This window comes from Enoplosus armatus, chromosome 2 (assembly GCF_043641665.1).
Source record: "Enoplosus armatus isolate fEnoArm2 chromosome 2, fEnoArm2.hap1, whole genome shotgun sequence".
NCBI classification, from domain to species: domain Eukaryota; kingdom Metazoa; phylum Chordata; class Actinopteri; order Centrarchiformes; family Enoplosidae; genus Enoplosus; species Enoplosus armatus.
The window spans coordinates 12997289-13020830 of record NC_092181.1 but is presented as its reverse complement, the minus strand read 5'-3'; the positions used below and the strand labels follow the sequence as shown (position 1 = coordinate 13020830).

At 40.9% G+C, this 23542-nt stretch overlaps 1 protein-coding gene across 3 annotated transcripts in view; it reads left to right on the top strand.

Moving 5' to 3' along the window:
• rhbdl3 (rhomboid, veinlet-like 3 (Drosophila)) overlaps positions 1-23542 on the top strand; it is a 53939-nt gene that overhangs the window by 28423 nt on the left and 1974 nt on the right. For 2 of the 3 annotated variants that reach the window (XM_070923701.1, XM_070923693.1), the window contains exons 3-7: positions 1784-1942; positions 7616-7840; positions 9132-9280; positions 14850-14962; positions 23017-23117. In XM_070923701.1, coding sequence (XP_070779802.1) covers positions 1784-1942; positions 7616-7840; positions 9132-9280; positions 14850-14962; positions 23017-23117 — 747 coding nt within the window. Of the gene's footprint in view, positions 1-1783; positions 1943-7590; positions 7841-9131; positions 9281-14849; positions 14963-23016; positions 23118-23542 lie in introns of all 3 variants that reach the window. The other variant, XM_070923683.1, reaches the window with a different exon arrangement.

The following is a 23542-nucleotide window of genomic DNA, read 5'->3' as shown; positions in this document are numbered from 1 at the left end:
TGGAGGCACATTCCCCTCTTCTGAGTAACTCTGTGCATGAGTTATCATCCAATCTGTTCACCTCTGAAGAGTTATTCCAAATCTCTTCTAAACACTTAATATACCTACTATAGCTAATATAGCTTGTGAACCAAACCTGCAAAAATCAGTGTATACATGTAATAAAATGCATGAAATCAATATTCAGGCGAAGTGTGATTGCATGATTATTACACCCAGATCTCAAAGATGACATTGAGTGGAAAGTGTCCTGACAACTGTAGCCTTAAGAAAAGCGTTATCACTGTTAGGTAATATGGAGAAAAACAACACAAGGGAGAGCCAAAACCTCTTCTCCCGGTTGTCATTTGGTCGAGCATAGAGCACCTGCTGCCAGCCTGGCTTTACTCAGCGTCTGCCAATACCGGCATATGGCAAACACACACTCACATACTCACACACGCACGCATGTACACGGCCACTATTTCTGGTTCAGGGGTGTTGGAATCTGGCAGGCGGCTCATAATGTCTGAATGTCACATCTTTATGCATGAATGCGCTGTATTTACACACACACACACACACACACACACATGGTTACACTCACATTTGCAAAAATAGGGATACAAAGACACACACTCACAGACAGAGCTACATATGCATACACACTCTCACACAGGCATATAGAGACGGAGACATAGCAACTGTCTGCCTGCATCCACAAACAATTTGACATTCAAATCCGACAATCAAGTCCTGGATTGTCATATATTCCAGGCCAGTTTGCCCTCCGTTGAACAGACATACTATCACACAGCTGTCGCCATTTTCTGTTTTATCCTTATTTTAGGGGATCAAGAGCAGCTTGATTTTTGAGGAATCCAGGCAGAACTCCTGGCAGTCTTTTCTAATAGAAACAGAGGCGGCTATTATAATAAGTAATCTATAATAAGTACTCGCCTCTCTGCAATCAGTAAGCCTCTTTTATAGCTTCTAGCTCTCTTGGATGTAGTTCATGACATGAAACACAAACAAAATGTATGTATAATTTGTATATTTCTAAGTGGCAGTTTCTCTCTAAATTGCCACTTGAAGCCCCAAAGCTATTAAGTGCAAAGGAAAGAAAAGAGCATGGGGGAGCAAGATGTCAGGGGGTAACAAAGCTGGAGAAAAGTGCAGAGCTTTTTCGCATTCAAGTGCTTAAGTAATCACGACTCTGAAGGTCTTTTGAATTTCCAGGTTTTTAAAATATCAGAATATCTGGTGTTTTTCAAATACATTTAAATGCCTCCTCTGTTCTGGCTGTGAATAAGCAAAAAAACAAAAAAAAAAAGAAGAAAAACAGCCTGTGGTTAAATGCGGCTCTCATTGTCATTTCAAAGTGAAATCCAAAGCTGTTAAAAGTTACTGCTGTGTCTCAACAGTTTGGCCTTTCTGGAGCAATTAGGGCTGTTTTACGAAACGCTCAAACTACAACTGAACCACGGCTGATGGGCTTTTTGAGGTTTTGATGTTTGGCTACACAGAAAACTATGCACAGGAGGATACTGACCGCTCATGAACATCCAACATGTTATTTGGTGCTTATTTGATATGCTGCATGTGTGTTGTGCCTCTAATCTACTGTTGGCCATGTTTAGTTCTCTCAAAGTAGATATGTATTTTATTCTATTTACACAAACATATTCTTGCACTTACATTAGATACATTAAATTCTAATAATTTTAGCTTTGTCTGTGTGTGTGTGTGTGTGTGTGTGTGTGTGTGTGTGTGTGTGTGTGTGTGTGTTTGTGTTCACTTGCAGTATGACCCAGAGAATTCAGGCTTCATCAGTACGGAGCGGTTCAGGGACCTGCTGGCGACCCACGGCTCCGAGCTTGACCCCCACAAACTGGAAGTCCTGTTGGCCCTCGCCGATGGCAACGCAGATGGAAAGATCTGCTACCAAGACTTTGTCAACCTGGTGAGATGTCTTAACCTTTTATAGGCTTGCTGACATCAGTGTTCAGTGGAAATTGATAGTTTATTGGGCTTGCAATTCATCTTTAACTTTAACACCAAAGACTTACTTGGACTTTCGACTTTGGACCTTTTGACTTGTAATGACTTGATATCCTCCACAAGCCTTAAAAATTATGTTAAAAAGTGTGCATCAAATCAGCTCGTCATGTTCCTGACAGTGAATTTACTTTAAATTAATCCCTCAGCAGATAATCATGTTTTGCAAGCATGGGGTAAAACTTAAGGTGCGGTCAGTGCACACCTGCAAAGTGATACCTCGGATTATCACATTCGACTGTGAAGACTCTGCTGTGGTCAACAAAAAAGGGACAGCAACATGCAAAACATTCAGATCAGAAACACCTGATCATTTTGCCTTTAAATGTTATGAAGTTTATTTGAAAGTAATAAGTATAAACTTTAAAGAGGCATTCATTATTTCTGTTCATTTCAAGACTTGAAATGCAAAGTTTAGGAATTTGAATCAAGCAGTGTTTGTGTCCCACCTCCGGAAAAACAACAAATCTAGACCTGCTTTTTTTGTCAGACATCAAACCATTTTTACATCCAGCCCCAAAAGCCATATTCTGAGATCACCTCAGCTACAAGGTAGAGAGTCTTCCTAATAGGAAATGACTCTCAGTCTGGTGATAAATTCCCCTCTTAACGCTACCCTTGCCCCACTTTTAGTTTCACCTTCAAACTGCAGCCTGCTGCTGATTGTCCAAGGTCTCACTCGAGCATCTCCAGCTGCGCTCACTGCCTCGTAACCTCCTCAGTTTCTGTTTTGCACTGTCTCGCTGCTGTTCCTCATGGGAGGCTGAACCGCTGACCTGGGACAGTGTGGAGTGATTTTGGAGTGGGAGTAGTTGTGTGGTAAACAATAACTACTGGGTGGCTGAGGGATGGAGTGGTGTGTGTGTGTGTGTGTGTGTGTGTGTGTGTGTGTGTGTGTGGGTGGGTGTGTGTGTCTGTAGAGGCTGTAGGGAATTCATTGTTGTCTGTGAATGTGAGTGCGTCCATCTCTCCCTTTCTCTCTTGTTCCTCAGAGCTGTTTATTGTCTGATACAGTGGGTGAGGAATGAGGCCTGTAGGAAGCTTGGAAAAATGTCAAAGGGGCTTTTTCGCTGTTGGTTTCCAATTGGTGCATTCATGTCATGTGACAGGCCGTGGGTCATGCTGTGCAACTGGAAGTGGGACAGAGAGGAATGGGGTCCCGGCATCTGTGTATACATTCACATTTGTTTTCTTGTTCACTATTGTGTTGTGCCCCCCCCCCCCCCAATGGTTTATACATTCATAGAGGCAGCAAGAGAACAACAGAAGCTAAAGCTAGACACAGAAAGCAATACAGGGAGGAAAGAAGTGACTTGTATTCATGATTATGGTAATATGCTGTGCAATGAATGAATAAGTGCTGAAACAATTGGATTAATTTAATCGATTAGTTAATCATTTATAAAGCAAAAATGCCAAACATTTGCTTTTTCCAGTTACTCAGAAGATTTGTTGCTCTTCTCTCCTCTCTCTTATATGTAATTGTAAATCTAATAATTTTGCATTGTGAACTGTTGGACACAACAAGCATTTTATAGACTAAACTGGTAATCCATTAATCGAAACATACAATGACATGTATTCATGATTATAGTCATAAATAATGTGCGGAAAAGACTGTTCATTTAATCAGTCCATCGACAGAAAGTTAGTTGACAGCTACTTTGATAATCGGTGTAGTCAGTTTGTAGGCATACCAAACATTTGCTGGTCTCAGCTTCTAAAATGTGACGATATGCTGCCTTTTCTCTTTTTTGAATCATTGTAAATTTTGTAAAAGCAATTTGAAGACATCAGCTTGGGCTTCTGGAAAATGTTATGGGCATTTTATACTTTTTTGACATTTTATAGACCAAACTCGTCATAGAATAAATGAAAATAGTTGTTAGTTTTAGCCCTAGAATGAATACTACAATTAGTATTACTTTTGGTTAAAGGTAATACTGTATGACCAGCAAACTAACTGAAGTTCAGGCACTGAAAGTAAGAGTGTACACCTCTTTCAGGAGACAGGAGACAGTTATTCAAGGATAAATATTCAGCGTTATCTGCAAAGATTTCTGCCCACACTTCTGTGAAAAAGCATGATACCAATATCTAAAGGAATGTCAGGTATGTAAACGCAACATAATGGACTTTCTAAGGGCAGGCATTAATGGTCTCTTAAGATAAAGATCAAAGGGTCAAAGCCAATATGGGAACTTGAGAGAGAGAGTTATAATTCTTCCAACAAGTTCATTGGCTGGTTTCTGTTGGTTCATTTTTATCTCTCCAGCTCTTCTGCCCTCACAGAAGGAAGGAAAGACGGAAAAAAGGGAAGAATAGAATCAGAGGAGGAGGCCGGGACAGACAGAGGCAAACTGTGAGGCGTTTATTTGTCGCGCCATCTCTCCTTTGCACCGCAGCTCCTCCATCAATGTGATTGTCAGTAATTGCCTGCTCACTGCTCCGTCACAGTCAGCGTTCAAATCACTGCTCGCTCCCTCTCTTCACCTCCTCCTCCCTCCATCTTCACTCACTCTTCACCTTGTTTCTCGGTCTCTTACGCTCTCAGCTTTTCCCCTCGCTGCTTCTTCCTTACCAATGCCTTTCTCCGTCTTCTTACTGTCCATCCATCTCCTTCTGTCTGACCCTGTCTCTCATACATCACACTGTGACTGTCCTCGGTACAAACTGGCTCAGTAATAAGTTTATACTTCCTAAAAATATCTGCAGATAGGTTGAACCGCTCTGTTTTTCCTCCCAGTGGGATGAAATTGTGGAATGATCATGATGGATTTGTGCTTACAGATATATTTGTCCTGTTTTAGGTTGTGTATGCCTGAGATACATTACATTGTCAAAACTATGTGGGGAAAAAAATCCTTTATAAATAAAAGAAAGTTGAATCTGTCTGACTACCGTCTTACCGGTATCTGAAACCTGTTGCTGTTGTGGCAAATCCCTGCAGCTCGGTCCCAAAATCTTGTGGAAAGCTTCTCAGAAGCATGGAGACTGATACAGCAGCATATTAATGCACATGGTTTTGGAATGAGATATTCAACAATGACATGGGGGGTAATGCTCAGGTGTCCACATACGTTTCACCATATTTTTGCGATAAAGCTAATACACTTCTGCTACTCTTGCTCTTAATCCCTCTTTTCCAGCCTTCTTCATCTTCCTCTACCTCCTCCTCTGTCTCCTCCTTATTATATCTGTTTCGCTTTCTTTCTCTCTCCATCTCCCGCTTATGTCTCTCTCCCCTGTCCCTCTCCTCTGGCTGGTGTTTTCCATTGATCAAACTGTGAAATTGTCCCTTGCTGGCTGAACACCCATTTGTCCCCGTCACCTCTCCTCTTCCCGTCTCCCTTCTCCTCTTGCCAGTGGGTAAACAGACAGAACGTCATTCTTTCTTTTGTGTCGTACAAAGAGGAGAGAAATTGCAGTCACTTCACACGAAGAATTGACTATCTTTATGGTGCATGGCTGCCTGGGGGAGGTCCGTGTTTGTGTGACTGTGTGTGTGTGCGGTCTGGAAGTGGCCATGGTAACCCGTAATCATTTTCCCACAGCTCTCTGTGCCTAACATAAAGGCTGAAATAATTGGCTTTTTCTGAAGTTTATCTCCAAACAGTGATACATGCAGAGACAGTGAAAGTCTCATTAAACGGTGCCAGAAGAATCAGCCAACTGTTCTTATCGGTGTTCCCTCCTTACTGTGTTTTCTTATATGTATCTTTTCAACTCCGTCAAATGAATTGTGATATGTACCGTTGTTTGCAAGTTGTTCGCAGATAAGTATGCCCACTATCTTCGAACAAAAATGTTCTTTATTTCTCTGAGGTCTGAATAAACATCAATCAAAGCTTCAAAACGCAGACTTTTGAAGTTGCAGTAGTTATATCCATCCACCTTTTACCGTAACATTTATAGCCACATTACATTCATCTATTTTGCCAATCTCCGCCCCTTGCTGAAAACAATATCACTCACCCTTGTTGCCTTAAAATAACATTAGCTGACATATCTGGGCTTCCTGCAATCCTAGAGACACAAACACAATAGTAGAGTTGAGTTATGGAGTGTGACATAAACAGAGCAGAGTGAGAAAGAGGTTGGGGAAGGAGAGAAAGAGGGAGACAGACAGACAGAGAGAGAGAGAGAGAGAGAGAGAGCTAAGGAGACAGTGGGAGAGGAGTCATTGCTTTGTCATGGTGAATCTTAAAAAACACACAGCATGTTAAATAAAAGGCACACAGCTTGGAGACGGCAGTGATTTAGGCAGAAAGCTGAGGCTGCCACAGGAGCAAAAAAACAGAATCTGTTTCACATCTACCCAAAGAAATGGCAAAAGTGTCTTGTTTGTATCAAAAGTGATAAGCTCAAACCCTCAAACATCATTTATTTGTTCTTTTAACAAGACATTTTAATTTATACAAACACCCTTTATGCCCATTTCATACCATTCTTGTGTTTATTATTATGAGTATTAGTAATATTTTCCTGTTCCATTGGTCCCCCTACAAATAATATTTATTCACACTCTCTCTATATTCATGTAATGCAAAATGTCAAGATTGATGTAATATACATATGCATTATCGGTAATGCTTAATTGGTTAATACATTGCTGATCATAAAAAATTACCAGCAGCTGAAACACCTACATTATTATTCTCACCTTCCTCACCTGCCTGCTGTTGCCATAATTCAGTAGGAATTGTGTGAAAAGGGCTAGAAATGCTTGCCATTGTCTGTGATGAAGCTTGTGAACCTTCTTTCGTTGTAGACTGTGTGCTGTTAGTGCACTCAGATGAGGTGTAATTTCACTAAAAGTCAAGGACTCACGTCACCCTCTTGGTCCACGGGAGGTGCATGAATCATTTTAAGACATTACTCAAATCCTCTCTGTGGACAAATCTGTGTTTGTGTGTGTGCTCAACAGAAAATGTGCACATGTGTGTGTTTGGACTGTTCTGTGTAGTGTGTGTGTGTGTGTGTGTGTGTGTGTGTGTGTGTGTGTGTGTGTGTGTGTGAGTGTGTGAGGGGTTTCAAAATGAGAAGCCCAGCACCAGTTGAAAAATGTGACACTTGTGCTATAAAAATGGCCTCACTGATACCGACTGACGGGATCTCCCATAACTGAGAGTGTCTGAAGTGATAAACTACTTGTGAGGTCCCCGCCCATCAAAAAAGGACATGGATATGTTCGTAAATGAACCCTTCATAGACAGAGAGGAATGTAGAGAAATGGTTTGGTGGTTGCTAGGTGACAATAGAAGCATTCTGTTGCCATAGCGAGGTGGGAGGGGTCTGTCAATGTGCTGGACTGAGGAGGATTAGTGTGTGTGTGTGTGTGTGTGTGTGTGTGTGGCCCAGCGTACCCGTGTGTTGACACTCCAGTTGTACATCGAGTAGTTTGTGAAAATATCTTGTGTTCGCATGTTAAATTAAAAAAAAGAATTTGCAGGTAAACAAGATGGTCATGAATGTAAAAACTTAGTACACTAGTGGTAATAAAGCAGTAAAATTCTCTGACCTGTCTCTCAGCCCTCCTCCGTGTTCCTCATCCTCTCTTCCTTCCTCATTTCTCCAGATGAGCAACAAGCGCTCCAACAGTTTCCGGAGGGCCATTCTGCAGGGGAGCCGGCAGCTAAAAGGCTGCAGTCTCAGAGATGAGGTAGGCTTGGGGCTGTCTCAACGGCTTGTCCGACACGTCGCCTACGAGACGCTGCCCCGCGAAGTCGACCGCAAGTGGTACTTTGACAGCTACACCTACTGCCCACCTCCCTGGTTCATCCTGGCTATCACCATTGCTGAGGTAAATTGTTTGGGAGCGTGAGACCAATATATATTTCATACCCTCTTTTATTAAAGGTACGCTGGAGAGTTTTTGACCACTTGACGCGCTATGGAGCTATGTTTGAATAAGTAGGCCTGTACACAAGGACGCACAAGCCATACAACAGAAAGAAGAAAATGAGTTGTCCAGTGTGATGGTGAATTAAACTGGCATTTATCGCAAAGATTGACATGATATGACGTCCCTCTGTTTTACACTGTTCCACTAACACTTAAATATAGCAATGTATCGGCAAAAGGCAGGAAAGAAGAGGCAGCTAGCCGATGTAAATATGGATGTAAGCAATATAGGTTTCAAAATATATCCAAAAAATTGGTTTTGCAAATTTTTTTACGAGGATGGAAAATCTTCTGCTAGGGTGTGCGCAGTATGTTTAGGTGAGAAACACTGAGTGTGCGCGCAACGTAATGAAACTCCATAGTGTACCTTTAAATATGTAATAATATAAGTAACAAAGAGTCCTGCATGATAGACTGCAGACGTTTTGGTAGAATAAATTTACCTTGCGGGGCAGCTCAATTTGTGAGATCACAGATCTTGCCAAGTTATATGCTCATGGCCAAACCACAGTGGTTCAGATTCAATGAGTGTCCTTTGGTGGAACTACTGGCAGCTAAGGTTTAGGTGTGACGACAGTGAGAATCAGGTGCCTTTTATGCACACATTTTTCTTACAGTGATGACAAGAATCGTCTACTGACTGATGCGTACATAGCTAGCTACACTGACTGCTTGCTAGCTTCCAAAGTCCCTCAGACTGCTGCTTGTTGTCGTGTTTCCTCTTCGGTGCAATCTTATTGGTTGAAGTTAGGCCATGATAGACGGTGATGGATACAGATGGTTCGTCTAATCACCTGCCAAGTATTTTGTGAAAGTATTTTTTTTTTTTTTTTTTAACTGTTTCCAAGGGTGACTTCTCAGATGGTTCTGTGTAACAAACCATCTGGTGCGTCAGGTTAAGAATAACTTGAGTCCAATATCATTATCTATATTCACATAAGACAAAATACATCAAAATACTCAAGAAATATCATCTGCTCTTAGAAAGTTGATAATGGCTTGTTGATCTCAGTATTTTCTTTCCTAGTTAATGTAATTTGACTGATAACTCTTGAAAATAAGTAAAGGAATAAAGTCTAAAGTTTGTGTTCAACGTTCAGAGCCATTTGTTCTGATTTAAGCCACTGAGCATTATTTTAATGTATTTACTGTGGCGTATTCTGTATTTGTCTGCATCTGCGTTCACCCAGGTGGCTGTGTTCATGTACTACGGGTGCCAGCTGGACCGCTTGGTCCTGCAGGTGTCCAGCCCGTCCTTCCTAAAGAGCCCCTTACCTTACCACCCCCAGCTACGAGCCCAGGCCTGGAGGTACCTCAGCTACATTTTCATGCACACTGGGTGAGTTAACATCTCGCTATTGGATTTCTAATTATGAGCATTAAGCCATGCTTCATTTCCTAGGGACACAGTTGAGCGTTTCTTCCTCGTCAGCATCCAAATTATGGATGCAGGAAATGTCTCAATGACACATTTAGCATGACCTGAACTCATCTACTACAATTTGTTTTGAGTCCTGAGTGCGTGTGACACCATGGGGTGGAAATAACTTATTGATAAACACAATCTAGAGGTACAGCATATCTGTGATGCCTCGGGTGGTTTGGGTTTATGGCATTTGAAAAATTCAGTGAGTCAGAGCTTGTTGTGTGACAATTTCATTGACAAAAATACACCGTGCAATTTTCAGTGAAACACACCAACTGAAAGCAATTAAATCCTTTTAAGTCCTGACGGAAAAATGCAGATAAGCAAAGATGAGATGGGCAAACAAGGAATTGTTAGTTGCTAATGAGTTCATATTCACTGTATGCAAAGTTACAAAACAAATAAGCAAGTGACAAATAATCATGTGGAATACCTAAAGTATCATGTTCTTAAACAAGCGATTATTATTGGATTATTATATTCACTTGACAGATGATTTAATAAAACATACCATTGTCAGCCTCCATCCTCCTCCCCTGTCCTCTCCTCTGCCACGACAAGTACCACAGACTATTTTATTAGCAGTTCAGGCCAGGTCATCCAGGTTTAATTATCTTCTGGGTAAATGTAGTCTCAGGCAATAGTGAGAACTAATAAAATGGTAATTTAATTAGGAGAACCTGAAGGTGCCGGGGAGGGAAGACGGTAGGGATGACAGGGTGTGGTTAAAAGATGAACTAGAAGGGATGAATGGAAGGATAAAAGGAGGGAGGTTTCATTTTTATTTTTATTTTTTGGGCATTTCTGCTTTATTTTGGTAGGACTGTAGAGAGAGGCAGGAAAGGCCAGGGGAGAGAGAGATAGGGGATGACATGCAGCTAAGGGAGGTGGGATGTTTAACATGCAGTAATTACACAGGAACATATTGAAATGATTTGGGTCCTCAGGGGAAGTGGCTGTGGGAATGAATCCAAACGTACAATACGTTTCGTATATGCTGCACACACACGGCCTCACATATGCAAACACACATACAGAGAGAGGACAAAGTAACACGAATACCTCGTGAAATCCAGTAAATAATTCTGAGTTGAACCCACAGTTGCCCGACTACAAGAAAAATGTGACACACTGACATGATGATGACCTTGATGATCGCAATTCTCTAAATGGCAATATTGCATTCCTTTGTTAAATCCTTGTATTTAGTGGCCTTTAATTTCATTTAGTCTAGCAGATTTGGTTTCAAAGGGTGTTTGCTGCAACTCTTGTTCAGAAATATGCAGGGCTGATCAAAAAGGACTCAATAATTCAAGAAGTATAAAAATTTGATTGCTGGTTCATATTGGATCCTTTGGGGTGATGGCACAAAAGAACACATGTCGTTTTATGGCCAGCTGGCGTAAAGTGTTCAGCCCATTTGCTAGTGCTGATACCAGAGCCACGGGGAGAGAGACCTTCATTAGAAGGAACATTGAGAAACATTTCTCAATGTCTGTACTCTGAATCACACAAGGAAGTGAAGTTCATGTAATAAATCCCTGGAGGGTAAAAATGGTGAGCATGGAGCTTCATAAGTGCAGCCAACAGGTGGTGCGACAGCTCATGTGGTTCGCACAACGGGCACAATTAAAGCGCCCCACTTCTTGTAACATCCTAGGAAGAATTATCCTTTACATGTTCTCTACTTTAATTCATATTTTCTGGGTTTTGGAGGCAAAGTTACCCAAAATAAAGGCGAAGTGTTTTCCCAGATAGATGCCAAAAGTTACTAATCCTGTAAAATCACAAATAGTATCTATTTTCTGCCTCTAAATTTAGCTGTAATTTACTAAACAGTGATGGAAAACATTGGCGCAAAGATGGAATGACCTCAAACGAAGGTCAAGGCAGGAATTATATAGCAGGACACCAGTACAGACGATACTGTGCTGTTTAGTACTCAGTACCCACTGCTTATAATCATTAACAGTGACACTGTCTTTTGAAAAGCTTTTGTGTTACCACTGTTTCCATAATTCACTTTTGCCTACACACACACACACTCTCTCTCTCTCACACACACACACACATCTACAAACCATGTAATCCCATCAACAGCTCAGTAAGACTGATCCTTCCCAATTCTCAACACTAAAACAGAGTGTAAATATTGGCCCCAAAACATCCCTCAGTAGAGCATTATGCAGACTCTCTCTCACACACAAAAACAGTGTGTCTGTGGCAGCTGTGAAAACTTCAGGAGGATTAGCTTCCTGCGAGATTCAACCATGACTCGAGACATTTTGCAGCAGGAGATCTCTTTACATTTATTTTCATCATCATGAAACATTTGTCCTACAAAATTAAATGATACTGTTGCAGTACAAAAAGAGTGTGCTCCAGTGCTTGAACTGTGCAGGAAACTGAACTCATTGTAAATCTTCAGCTTTAGTTTGGTGAGCCAGTGATGAAAAAAAAAAGAGGAAAAGATTAAACAGTGCTTTTGTTGAGCGCCCTGAAAGAACGTGGTCGTCTGGACACAATAGGACCTCTCATGGGTATCCACACATCTGCCTGACAGTGCGGCCCATCCCTCGCAGCCTCATTAGCAGTATAGAAATAGATAGCCGCCGTTATCTGGAGTGGAGTTGTCCTTCTGCGTTTGGACAGTCCTCTGCCAGCCAATCAATATGCCCCATTGTCTCTTTGATCACTGGAACGATCCTCTCTGTCGGCATTGTGGTCGAGGTGGCCGGGTTGTTTCAAACTAAATAGATTATTGGCCTTGTCTTGTTTTTCCCTGTCTGTGTTGGGGGAATTTTTTTGTGTGTGTGTGTGTGTGTGTGTGTGGGCATGAATGTTTGTATTCATCTCTAGGATGAAGAAGCTGTGTGATGTTGGGATTTTTCTTTAGGACACACAGCATTCAGCGGTTTAGTTTGTCGAACTGTCGAATGGGGAAAAAAAGTCGTCTCTCTGTCTTGCGTTCCTTCTGTCATCTCTCTCTCAACAAATGTGAAACAGAAAGACAGACAGAAAACAGAAGAGGGAAGTGATTGAAGCGAGTGAGAGACAATGATGAAGATTATGAGGGAGAAAAAGAGGCAGAGAGGCCGGATTATGCTAGCTGCTGTCCTTTTGGATTCTGCTGTGACATGCGAATGTGTCTGTGCTGCTGACTGCGGTTTGGCTGTAAGGACTTTCTAGCCATGAAGGGCACAGTGAGTGTGTGTGTGTGTGTGTGTGTGTGTGTGTGAGTGTGTGAACAAGCTATCCTTTGCTTAAAGCCATCACACTGAAACACAAGCCGTGAGCAGATTTGGGTAAATGTGCAGCAGCCGCACACCTCTTTTATCTTTTTATTGTGCTACGTGTGAGTGCATTTCTACATGTGTGTGTGTTTGTGTGTGTGTGTGTGTGTGTGTTTACACTGTGTGCCTCTGTCTGTGTTCATATGTAATGTTTGAGTGCACTGGAGTGTGTTGATGATTATCTGTTGATGGCCACGACATTGTGGTTTGATGAAGGAGCAGATGTTCTGTGTGTGTGTGTGTGTGAGTGTGTGTGTATGTGTGTGTGTGTGTGTGTGTGTGTGTGTGTGTGTGAGTGTGTGTGTGTGTGTGTGTGTGACCAAGCAAGCATAATAATATCATCTTGGAGGAAACAGGCAGGTTATAATGTGTTATGATAAAAACTGCAGACTCTTACACTCTGCAACTGATCTGAGTCTTTAAAATCAGTAGTATATAATCATCAAAATTAACAACATCTGAGGCAAACTGACTATTTGCTTAATGATTTCCTCTGTTATCGCTTTTATTTGTCAGAGGATTTTTTTTTTAACTTGTGCCAATCATTTAGGTTGCCCTTTTCTTTTTCTTTATTTCTGGATATATCAGTATAGTTTGAGATATCTTGTTTTCCTCCCTTTAGAAGAAGTCATTTGCTGCCATTCACTCTTCCACAGCGTGGAAAACAACTTCCATCGCAGGAAACATAAACACAGAGTTTGATTTTGTCACATTTTCTGTTTTATCATTGTATGCTGCCAGAGTTGAGTGTGTTTCCTGTCAATCATCTGACGCCTCACCCACTGGAGGAAATAGAAGCATGTCACCCGTACAGAGTTTATCACATCCATGTCTTCGCATTTGGAGCATTTTATTGACGGGGAAATAAGCTATTTCAAGCTGCTTGTGATTTACATAAAAATCTAAATAAACTCATCATGGATTGAAAAATGATGCAAAGAAATGTAAAGTATTTGTAGAGAGACCTCATGAGGTAAACATTGATGTGTTTAGTTTGTTTTCCACCATGAAAAATGTAAAAATTGCCTTGAAGTGCTACTAAACAGCACCGTTAGCCATTTAGTCATTTGTGACACGTCACACATGCATGCACCATGTAATCCTGCCAACAGCTCAGCAGTGCTGATCCTTTTATTTCTCAAAACCAAAACAGAGTTTGAGTATTGGCTCCAAAAACAAACCTCAGTGGAGAAATGTGCAGACTCGCCCACTCCGTCTCTTTCTCTGTCTTTCTTTGTCTCGTTAAAAGTTTCAATAAATACATATGGAAATGTGTTGATTTACTCAAATTACAAAACAAAACATTTTCTGTATCTTCTGTATTGGCATCTATCCATGCAGACAATATGATTAATTGATAAATTGATCCACTGAAAACCAATCAGCAACAATTTTGATAATTAATTAGTCATTTCATTTGTTTGATCAAGAAAAAAAATATTTATTGGTTTCAGCTTCTCACATGTGAAGATTTTTTGGTTTTGTATTATTGCATTCAACATCTTTGGGATTGTTGGTTGAACAAAACAAGACATTTGAAGATGCCACCTTGGGCTCTCAGAACTTTCTTGACATTTTAATAGACTGTAATAAATTATTAACTAAAATAATCAATAATGAAAATAATTATTAGTTTCAGCCCTACAGATAATTCTGGCTTCATTTGCCCAGGTTTTGAGATTTCTGCCACCACCTCAATACAATGATGGTGGTGCATTGACAAAATCTTATTTTTTTCAAAAGCATCATGTCCTCCTGAACCAGTGTCCAGGTCACTCTGAATAATCCATAAAACACACTATCAAGAGTTTTCATAGGGACTATTTCTTCAATAAAAAGTAGTTCCAATGAAAAAAGTAACCGCGACAATGACAAAGACACATTGCTGATTCATTTCTTCAATGTAATTTCTCAACACAAAATGAACAAGACTCTGCTGGTACTTTTAACTCTATTGACATATGTTTGTTTCATGTTGTTCACTGAATGAAATTTTATTTCACTGTATTTCAGACCATTAAAGGTTCATTATTAGAATCAACAACTGATTCACTTTTTATATTATTTTTTACATTTCTGTTATGATTTTGTTCCTGAGTCATATGATTAAATATGGATTTAGTTTTAACACTGACTCTCTCTAACCCTATGTTAATGTGTGTGTGTGTGTGTGTGTGTGTGTGTTACAGGATTGAACACCTGAGCCTGAACATGGCCATGCAGCTGTTGGTGGGAGTCCCTCTAGAAATGGTCCACGGAGCCCTGCGGATCGGACTGGTCTACGTGTGTGGTGTATTAGCAGGTGGGCATGTGGTTTCACACACACACACACACACACACACACACACACGCACACGCACACACACACACACACACACACAAACATATATATGCAACAATTACAATCTCAGTCCTTTTCCACTCACTGCATACATTTCCCTCCCTCTTATCTGCACTCTCACTCTCTCCCAGAGACAAACACACACACACACACGCACACACACTGTTGGGTTTTGCTTTTCAACTCCACCGTTTTTCCATCTGCTTGTTGTGTGTTTTTTCATTCTCTCGAGTTACTGCCAGTGTGTTGGTGGATACTGGTCATTGAGAAGATTTAGCGTATGCGTGTGTGTGTGGGGTGTTTCAGGACAGATGGCCTTGTGTTTCTGTCTTCCTACCAGACGTGGTGGGATGTGGGGGGTTGTCAGTGCCCCATCAAAGCACCCTGCATCCCCCTACGGTCATGTACAATAGGGCAGAGCAGAGAGCGTCATCTCAACTGGAGCTCAATCAGAGGAACACACTCGCACTCACACACACACACACACACACACACACACACACACACACACACACACACACACTTAGTAATAATGAAATAGGAAAGGGGAGTGTGTGAGGTAGGGATGAAGAGAGAGAAGAGACGGAGGAGGGGAGATGAATTCATAAGTGTTAATAAGCCTGAGAGGGTTTGGAGAGGGGGACCAGGATATGAGAAACCTAGAGGTGGGTGAGATTTAGGAGAAACCGAGTGAGCAACTACAAATGAGAAAGAAAAAGCACAGCACACACACAGCTTTGAACAAAATGTCACCGCTCCCTTCCTACTTCCTTATCAACCTCAGGCACTGGTGCACTTTCAGTGTTCAGCCCTGTTCAGCTGAGACAGTAAGTCTGCATTTCTGTGTGTGTGCGTGTGTGTTCATGAGCGCTGTTTTTCTTTACTGAATCAGTACACGCTAACAAAGTCATCACTCCCAGTGTTGGTTTCTTTCCACAAACCCAAACATTTTAGGCATTTTTAAAAAGATTTTGGTGTCCATGGTTACAGCTATGAGATAACTGGAGTGAGATCATTGGGCTTCTTTTTGAGATGAAGGCTGGAGATTTTTGGAAATGGAAACGTGATGCCTTGTGGCAGTGAGTATGTGTGTTACTGTTAGCAATTTGGTTTAATATTCATCTCTGAGTCTCGTGTGTGTGTGTGTGTGTGTGTGCGCGTGTGTGTGTGTGTGTGTGTGTGTGTGTGTGTGTGCAGGGGTCAGTGACAAACACCCTGGGGATACCAGCTGTGGTGGCCTGTAGCATTAACCTCGCAGTGAAATGAGGAGGAAACGCGCCATAAATCACACACACTTATATACACACACAGACCAACACACGCGCGCGCACACGTCTGCTATTTTAATTAGATATCGACCACCAGCGGAAGAGGGGAGGCACGTTCTGGATGGCTGTGATGTTTGTTGTGTCTGACTGGGCTTTTTTTTTTTTTTAATGTGTTTTGGCAGCAGAAAGACTCTAAAGTCACGATTCTCAGAATAACATTTAGCAACAAGTGGGTGGATGTGATAAGTTTATCATCATTGTATATGTGGTATATATGCCTCAATGTTTTATAGGCTGCAGTTTTATGTATGGTCATTTTTTTATGCCATTTCTGACTTCATTGGTTAGTAAGACAATATAGAGAGATTGGAAAATAATGATTTTATTCCCAGTGAAATTTTGATATATTCAAAATTTGAGAGATTGTTGCCAAAGGTGTTAAAGAATCGATATTAATATCTGATATATATATCTTCTTTTTTATTATTATTAATTATTTTATGCTTTTACTATGCAAATATCACTGTATTGGCTTCAAAACTCACATGTCAGTTGTGTGTGTGCCAGTGTGTGTGCCAATTCAAAACTTTAATCAAATCAAATCAAATGTATTTATATGGCACATTTAAAAACAACCAGAGATGACCAAAGTGCTGTACAAAATGAAGAGAACAGCCCCAACAATAGCAAATAAAAGACATCAGTAGTAAATAATAATAAAATAAAATGAAATAAAATTACATTAGATTACTTTACATTGACTGTATATAATTGCTTTTGTATATCGATATAAGAATATTAATACTAAGAGAAACATTCTCTAGTTGGCATGCCCATTGATAGCTATGTATTTCCTACATGTTCTTTTTGATTTAATGCCATTTTGTAATATAGCGTAACATAACGTTAACATTCACTTACAACACGAACAGCAATGTTAAATTTGTGACTCAATGACGCTGCCTGATTGTGTGAAGAAACACAACAAGCATTAGTGGACAGAGAGGGGCTCAGCTGGCACATACAGGGGTCAAGGCAGAGTTCAGAGGTCAAGTAATGACTCAGAGACGTTGATGGCCCTCTAGGGCCAACACACACTCACACACTTTAATGGAAACAATGGATTTGCATGTAAACACACAAGTGCCTCACTCGTGGACAGCAGACAAGTACGCAGACACAATAAAACAGGGGTCTGCCTGTACAAAGAGTGTGTACAAACAGCAGAAGATCAGGCAGAAAAACAGACATGTAGACAACAAAGTTAACAATAGAGAGAAAGGAAAGTTGCACAAAGTCACACAACTGCAGACTCAACGACTGGCACATTTGGGAGGGGGTCACTCACAGAGGACGCGCCCTTTTTAACACACACACACACACACACACACACACACACACACATAAAACTCCACTTTGTTGACTCAACATGCCGCCAAAGTGTTGACTTTATTCATTACGAGTGCTGATGTCCATTATTATTCCCCCTCATGTTCCCAGTTCTTTCTCTGCAGAAGAACAGCCAAAGATAAATGAGATGCCACTTTCGACTCTAAAAACTACAGGCGTCCCAGGGCCTGTAGAGGGACTATGAGAGACTGTGTCCTTGTCTGTGTGTATGCGGCGTGTGTGTGTGTGTGTGCGTGTGCGCATAAGCAACCAAACTGAAATGATGTTATTAAACCAAGTTAATTACAGTGATGGAGGTCACCCCGCCCAGACACAGGAACTACAGAGGTGGAGGTGTCCTGAACCAGGTGTTTTAGTGTCTGTCTGTGCGTGTTTGAAGAGTAAGGAAGTGACAGCGCTGTAAAAGAGTGTAATCGAGGGAGTGGAAATCATATCACTGCTCAATTTTATTATTGAGGGTCACAATCAGATTAAAAATGTATGCTTGATTGTGTTTTTTTATTTGAGAATCGATTCAGAAAGAAGAAAAACAATGTTGAATACATTTTCCCCTCCCCCTCCCGCTGTTTGTGTGTCTGATAGAAAGAGGAACAACAGTGTATATGTTCCTGTGTGGGTGTGTGTTTGTGTGTGTAATCACCTAGCTGCTTAGATTACTCTACAGTGTTTAATGACCTGGTGAGTCAGATGCTGTTTTTCACCACCTCGCTGTGCTGCCATCATGGTTCACACAGCTGAGAAGGCCACGCATTAGGCAAAGAAGAAACTCCAATTTGGTGCTAAATGTCAGCTCCAGCTTTTAAAAAGTCCTTTCATTCCACCTTCACATATTCCTTTGAAAATACACGGCTGGAAACCGGTGCACTGATTTGGAACTCACTTTGGAGTTTTGAATAATTTCAGTGCAGTTTTGAAGGCTTATCAAACACAAATTCAATTTTTTTCAATTCAATTTTATTTATATAGCGCCAAATCACAACAAAGTCATCTCATGACACTTTACAAAATAGAGCAGGTCTAGACCGACTCTTTATAATGTTATTACAGAGACCCAACAGTTCCCACCATGAGCAAGCACTTTGGCGACAGTGGCAAGGAAAAACTTCCTTTTAAGAGGCAGAAACCTCGAGCAGAACCAGACAAAGACACCACAAAGCGGTTTATGGATTTTAAAAACTCTGTCAAGAAATTACTGACGCAGTTTCTCCTCCGTCTTGATGCTGGAGAGATAAACAGCAACACTAGCACTGTGCCACAGGCTGCACGCAACAAGGTGTTCTCCCTGGTGTGGACAATTGAGCATATTTGATTGGCCAACAGGGTCAAATCAGGAAATACTGTAATGCAATTAGTATATCCTGAAATTACCAATATAATTATTATTAGGACACATTCCAGTATGAAATAGTATTTATTTTTGTCTGGAAGCACCAGGGTTTATACAATACACATAGTCTGGTCAGCTTTTGTGCACCTCAAGAACAGTTTTCTCTCCACATCACTGAATTCCCTCAGGACCGTCCACTGTGTGTTTCCCCATTCCTCATCTAAAAACAGTGGCAAAACAACTGCATGCGACTATTTCTCTCTAACGGGTTTCCCAGATGTTTTTTTTATTACAATAGAGGTTGATGTGAACAACATGATATGGTGTGCATTTTAACAAAACAGTTCTCTGGTAAATATGCAGTATTGTCAGTTTATGCAAGTCAATGCTTTAATGACACTATTATCTCACAATTTAAGTGTTTGCAGTGTAGGAGTATTATTGTCCAAATACAGTAGCTAATTCCTTAACCCTTACAATTCTATACCTCTCCTCCTTTGTGTTTTTTTCAATGAATAACAATAATACAATAATAAAATGTAATATAAAAACAAAGCTCCTTAAACATACTGACAGAATGAGGCCATTGTAAGGATGCGGGAATCAAGCAAATTCAGTTGTTTTTATAACATGTTTGCAGGGTGTATGTGTATGTAGTATGCTGCGTGTGTTTTTGTTTACACATCTGCATGGTGTATTATATGTGGGGCTTCGTATTTTCTCATGCTTGTGTATGTGGACCAGCGTATGTGTCTGTGCATGCTTTCTTTCATCTCATGCTGTGCCCACCCCCATAAATAGCACCATGATTGAGATGCCATGGCTTATCCTATCATCCCTCCTTATGGTGATTTGATATCTATGAACTCCAGAGCCCTTTCTGTCCGCTGTAATTATGTACAGTATACCTATAGTGTAATATACTCTGTTGTTGTTGTGTGAGAGAGAGAGAGAGGGCTAGAGGGAGAGAGAGAGAGAGAGAGAGGCTAAACGTAGCTGGGTGAAATTGAGCTAAATGTTTTCTGAGCATCTTCCAAACCACACGACAGCATTAATGTACAAAGTTACGAGGTCGGCTAAATGTGGCTGAAGCTTAGTCGGTTGATTTTACAGCTATTTGAGGGCTGAGCTTAGCCAGCTGCAGTTTTACCAGAAATCACACAGGCTTAAATATCTATATGGGGTCTACAGATAAATGTTTATTTACCACAGAGCAAATACTGTGTGTCCTTGCTCCAGAACTGCTGCAAGGAGTGGTATTATCAGTAAATACAGGCAAGAGTAATGTTTCAACAAAGATCCAGGTCCACCAGCTACACGTACCCTTGCTTGACCATAAGCTCATCTTGGAAGTCTGTCATGGCCCTATGGAGGCTGACCGAACAGGCAGGCCGGACATTTGATGCCATTAGAAAAAGGTTCTACAGCTTCTACATTTAGAGGTGGATATCACAAATCACTTCAGTAACGTTCAGTGCTGATTCTGACGGCCTTCAGTTCAGTAGTACGTTCAATCTGTTTGTGGTCAGTTCAGCACAGAACTAACCTATCACCAGTGAGATCAGCTCCGCTGCTAAAAGGTGTCGTTGTTGAAGATTTGCTCGTACATGTACTGAACACATCTGCTACCATTCAGAATTTGGATTTTGTTTTTCTACCTTTCTTATTATATGGCAGAGAAATATTAGGACAACTTTGTAAACTAAATAATAAAACATGGAGCGTCACATTCCCAACTAAATTCTTCTCCTTAAATTCAACAAGAACGTCTTTGTAGTCCACAGAAACAGAGCATAACTTGGAAGAACTGCAAATAGAAATGGAGAGATTTGGGAGCCACTTGGCGTCCCAAAGTGGTCCTGACTCTCACAAATATGATATATGGATGCAACACAACCCATAAAGCGACTTACATTTTATGCAGCTGGCTCACAAACGCCATCTAAATCCATCTTGACCATCCACAGCCTCAAGACTCGCTATAAAACTGTTATAAGGAGTAGTGGTAGCAAATTCTGTATATTTTGTATATATTTGAGTATATATGTAATTAATGTGCAGTGTATATATATGCAGGCACACTTTATGTGTTATGCAAATAAGGTATATTTATATTTGAGAGTGAGCGAGAAGGAAGGTGGGTGAACATAGAGGAAAAGTATGAGACCATTCATCAACAGCTCCATGTGCTCTCCTACTGTATGCAGTGTGGGCAGTTGTGTCTCATATACTTAGAATCAATAATGTACACAGGTCAGTGCCATGGAGAGAAGGGAAGGAGAAGATATTCTGAGTGGATGGGTTGTATGCACAGTAGAGAGAGAGAGAGAAAGAAAGAAAATGGGCAAAAGAGAGACAGAATAAGAGAGTTTGTGTTTGCGTAATTTAATAGTCCAACGAAGCATATCTGTATCTGCTTTCACAGACTGCAGTGAAAACACATTTCCTCTGGGGACTCTGTCTCTGAATGTCCCCACATTTAAACTTTTGAATGCTTGAATAGAAATAAACAGAAATGCTTGATTGGATCTTTTGTGCACGCGATGAATTGGTACCAAGGTGCTAAAGAGAGTAATTCCCTGTTTGCAGCAGCCCAATTTGTATGAATGCATTTGTTTTACATAAAATCACAGCATGTGCTGGTACAGTACGAGCGAGCCTCTATTCATGAAGGCCTATTTATTAGACACCCACATTAAATAGCGAGTAGCAAAGCAGGCTTTATGCCATTCAAAATAGATGTTTTCAGTTCACAAACGGTCACAGTTTGTACAAAAACTGTTTAAATTAGCCAGTTAGTCACAGTGTCTGCCAGTATGATCCTCTAAGGGAAGAAATAGTCAAATGTCCTCCTTAATAGTGACAGCTCAGACCCAAGATTGTAGCAAAACACACATTTCAAATAAACAAATAAAGCGGTTAGCACTGTATCACATTATAGCACATTCGCCAAAATATATTTATCCATTGATCCTCAAAATGGTCAACTGCCAGGCTAAACAAATGCAATCGAGAACATATTCTCACCACAAGGTCTATGAAGTAGCTGTTGTGGAGCTTTCGATCATATCACATGGTCTTCATCAGAAAATGAAGTTTACCCAGTTGGATGATAGCTATTAGTATTATTATTAGTATTTCTATATTAACAATGGATCACATGAGTACTTTTAGCATCTTTCAGCTAATTGTTTTGATTTTACGGCCCTCAACTTTACTGTTTTGGTTCAGTCTCACTTCTCTATAGTGTCGTCTGCTGCAGCAGGCAGCTGTTTTAAGCACGAAAGCTCAGATAAACTCACTGTACACAACCTGCTGATCATCACCAAACTGCAGACAGACACAGTTAGCAACTAGCAGGTGAACAAGGTGGAGCATGTAGCAGCTAAAAGCCAGATATTTCCCTCAGGAGTTGGTGGAGACCAAAAACAGAGCTGAAAGGAGAGTGGACTTACATTCATCAGGTGGACACAAACACGACTCCAAATTAATGCTATTGTTGCTCCGTATCTGCTGGATTTGTAAACAGTCTAACAGTATAATAGTTGATAGTGTTGTGTTTACAGTTTGTTCGTGCTGCCTCCAGGTGGCCAAAGACCTCTTGTCCAAGTTGCCTTAAAAGCTGAGAGTTAATCCTTGACCTTGGACAGCAGCTGAGAGAGACTCTGTTGTTTACAAGGTCAAGAATGACCCATGAACCTCTTATCTAATCGAATATTTAAGATTTTATTTGATCTCAACGACATAACACTCTAATACCCTCAGTATTCTAATATTTGAAACACCTATAGGCCGTTCCCTCTCATTCCCCACCACAGCCTTCTTATTGTTACTAGTCATGATTTCAAATTGGATTTGCATATTAAAAAACAAAACAAAAAAACAAACAGCAGGTCTTCAATGACAGCTCACCTTCCTGGGTATCTTGTTGCTTTTTCAAGATGTGGATAATATAAGAATGCCGTCATTTGTTCATTTACCTAAAGCAAGTTCCTTTATCATCACTGCAGGGTCTCTGGCGGTGTCCGTCACTGATATGACGGCTCCAGTGGTCGGGTCATCTGGTGGAGTGTACGCTTTGGTCTCAGCACATTTGGCCAATGTAGTAATGGTAAGTTTTTGTGTGTGTTTGTCTGTGTGTGTTTGTGTGTGGGTGTAGATGATTATCACATCACTCAGTCGTCCTGTCACTACAGAGCATTGCCACATAATCAAAGCAGCCCGTTCTGGGGCCCAGCAGGTGCTGCTCTATCTACAGATGCCATACATTCCTCACCATCACCATCAGTTTGTCCTTTCCAGAAAGTGTGTGAGTGTGTGCACACATTTATGTGACAGCATGTGAAGAAATCTCATCCCGCTGACATCTTTGTCCGCTCAGTTTGGTCTAAACTCTCCATCCTGTGAGTCATCACAGACATATTAGGCAAAAGGCACTCAGGTGAACCTCCATTATGTGTAATAGAGTACTCATTTTGTACCCTGCCAGATCCTTCCCAACATTCTTGGGGTCGGGCTGGACGAGTTTGTCCTCCT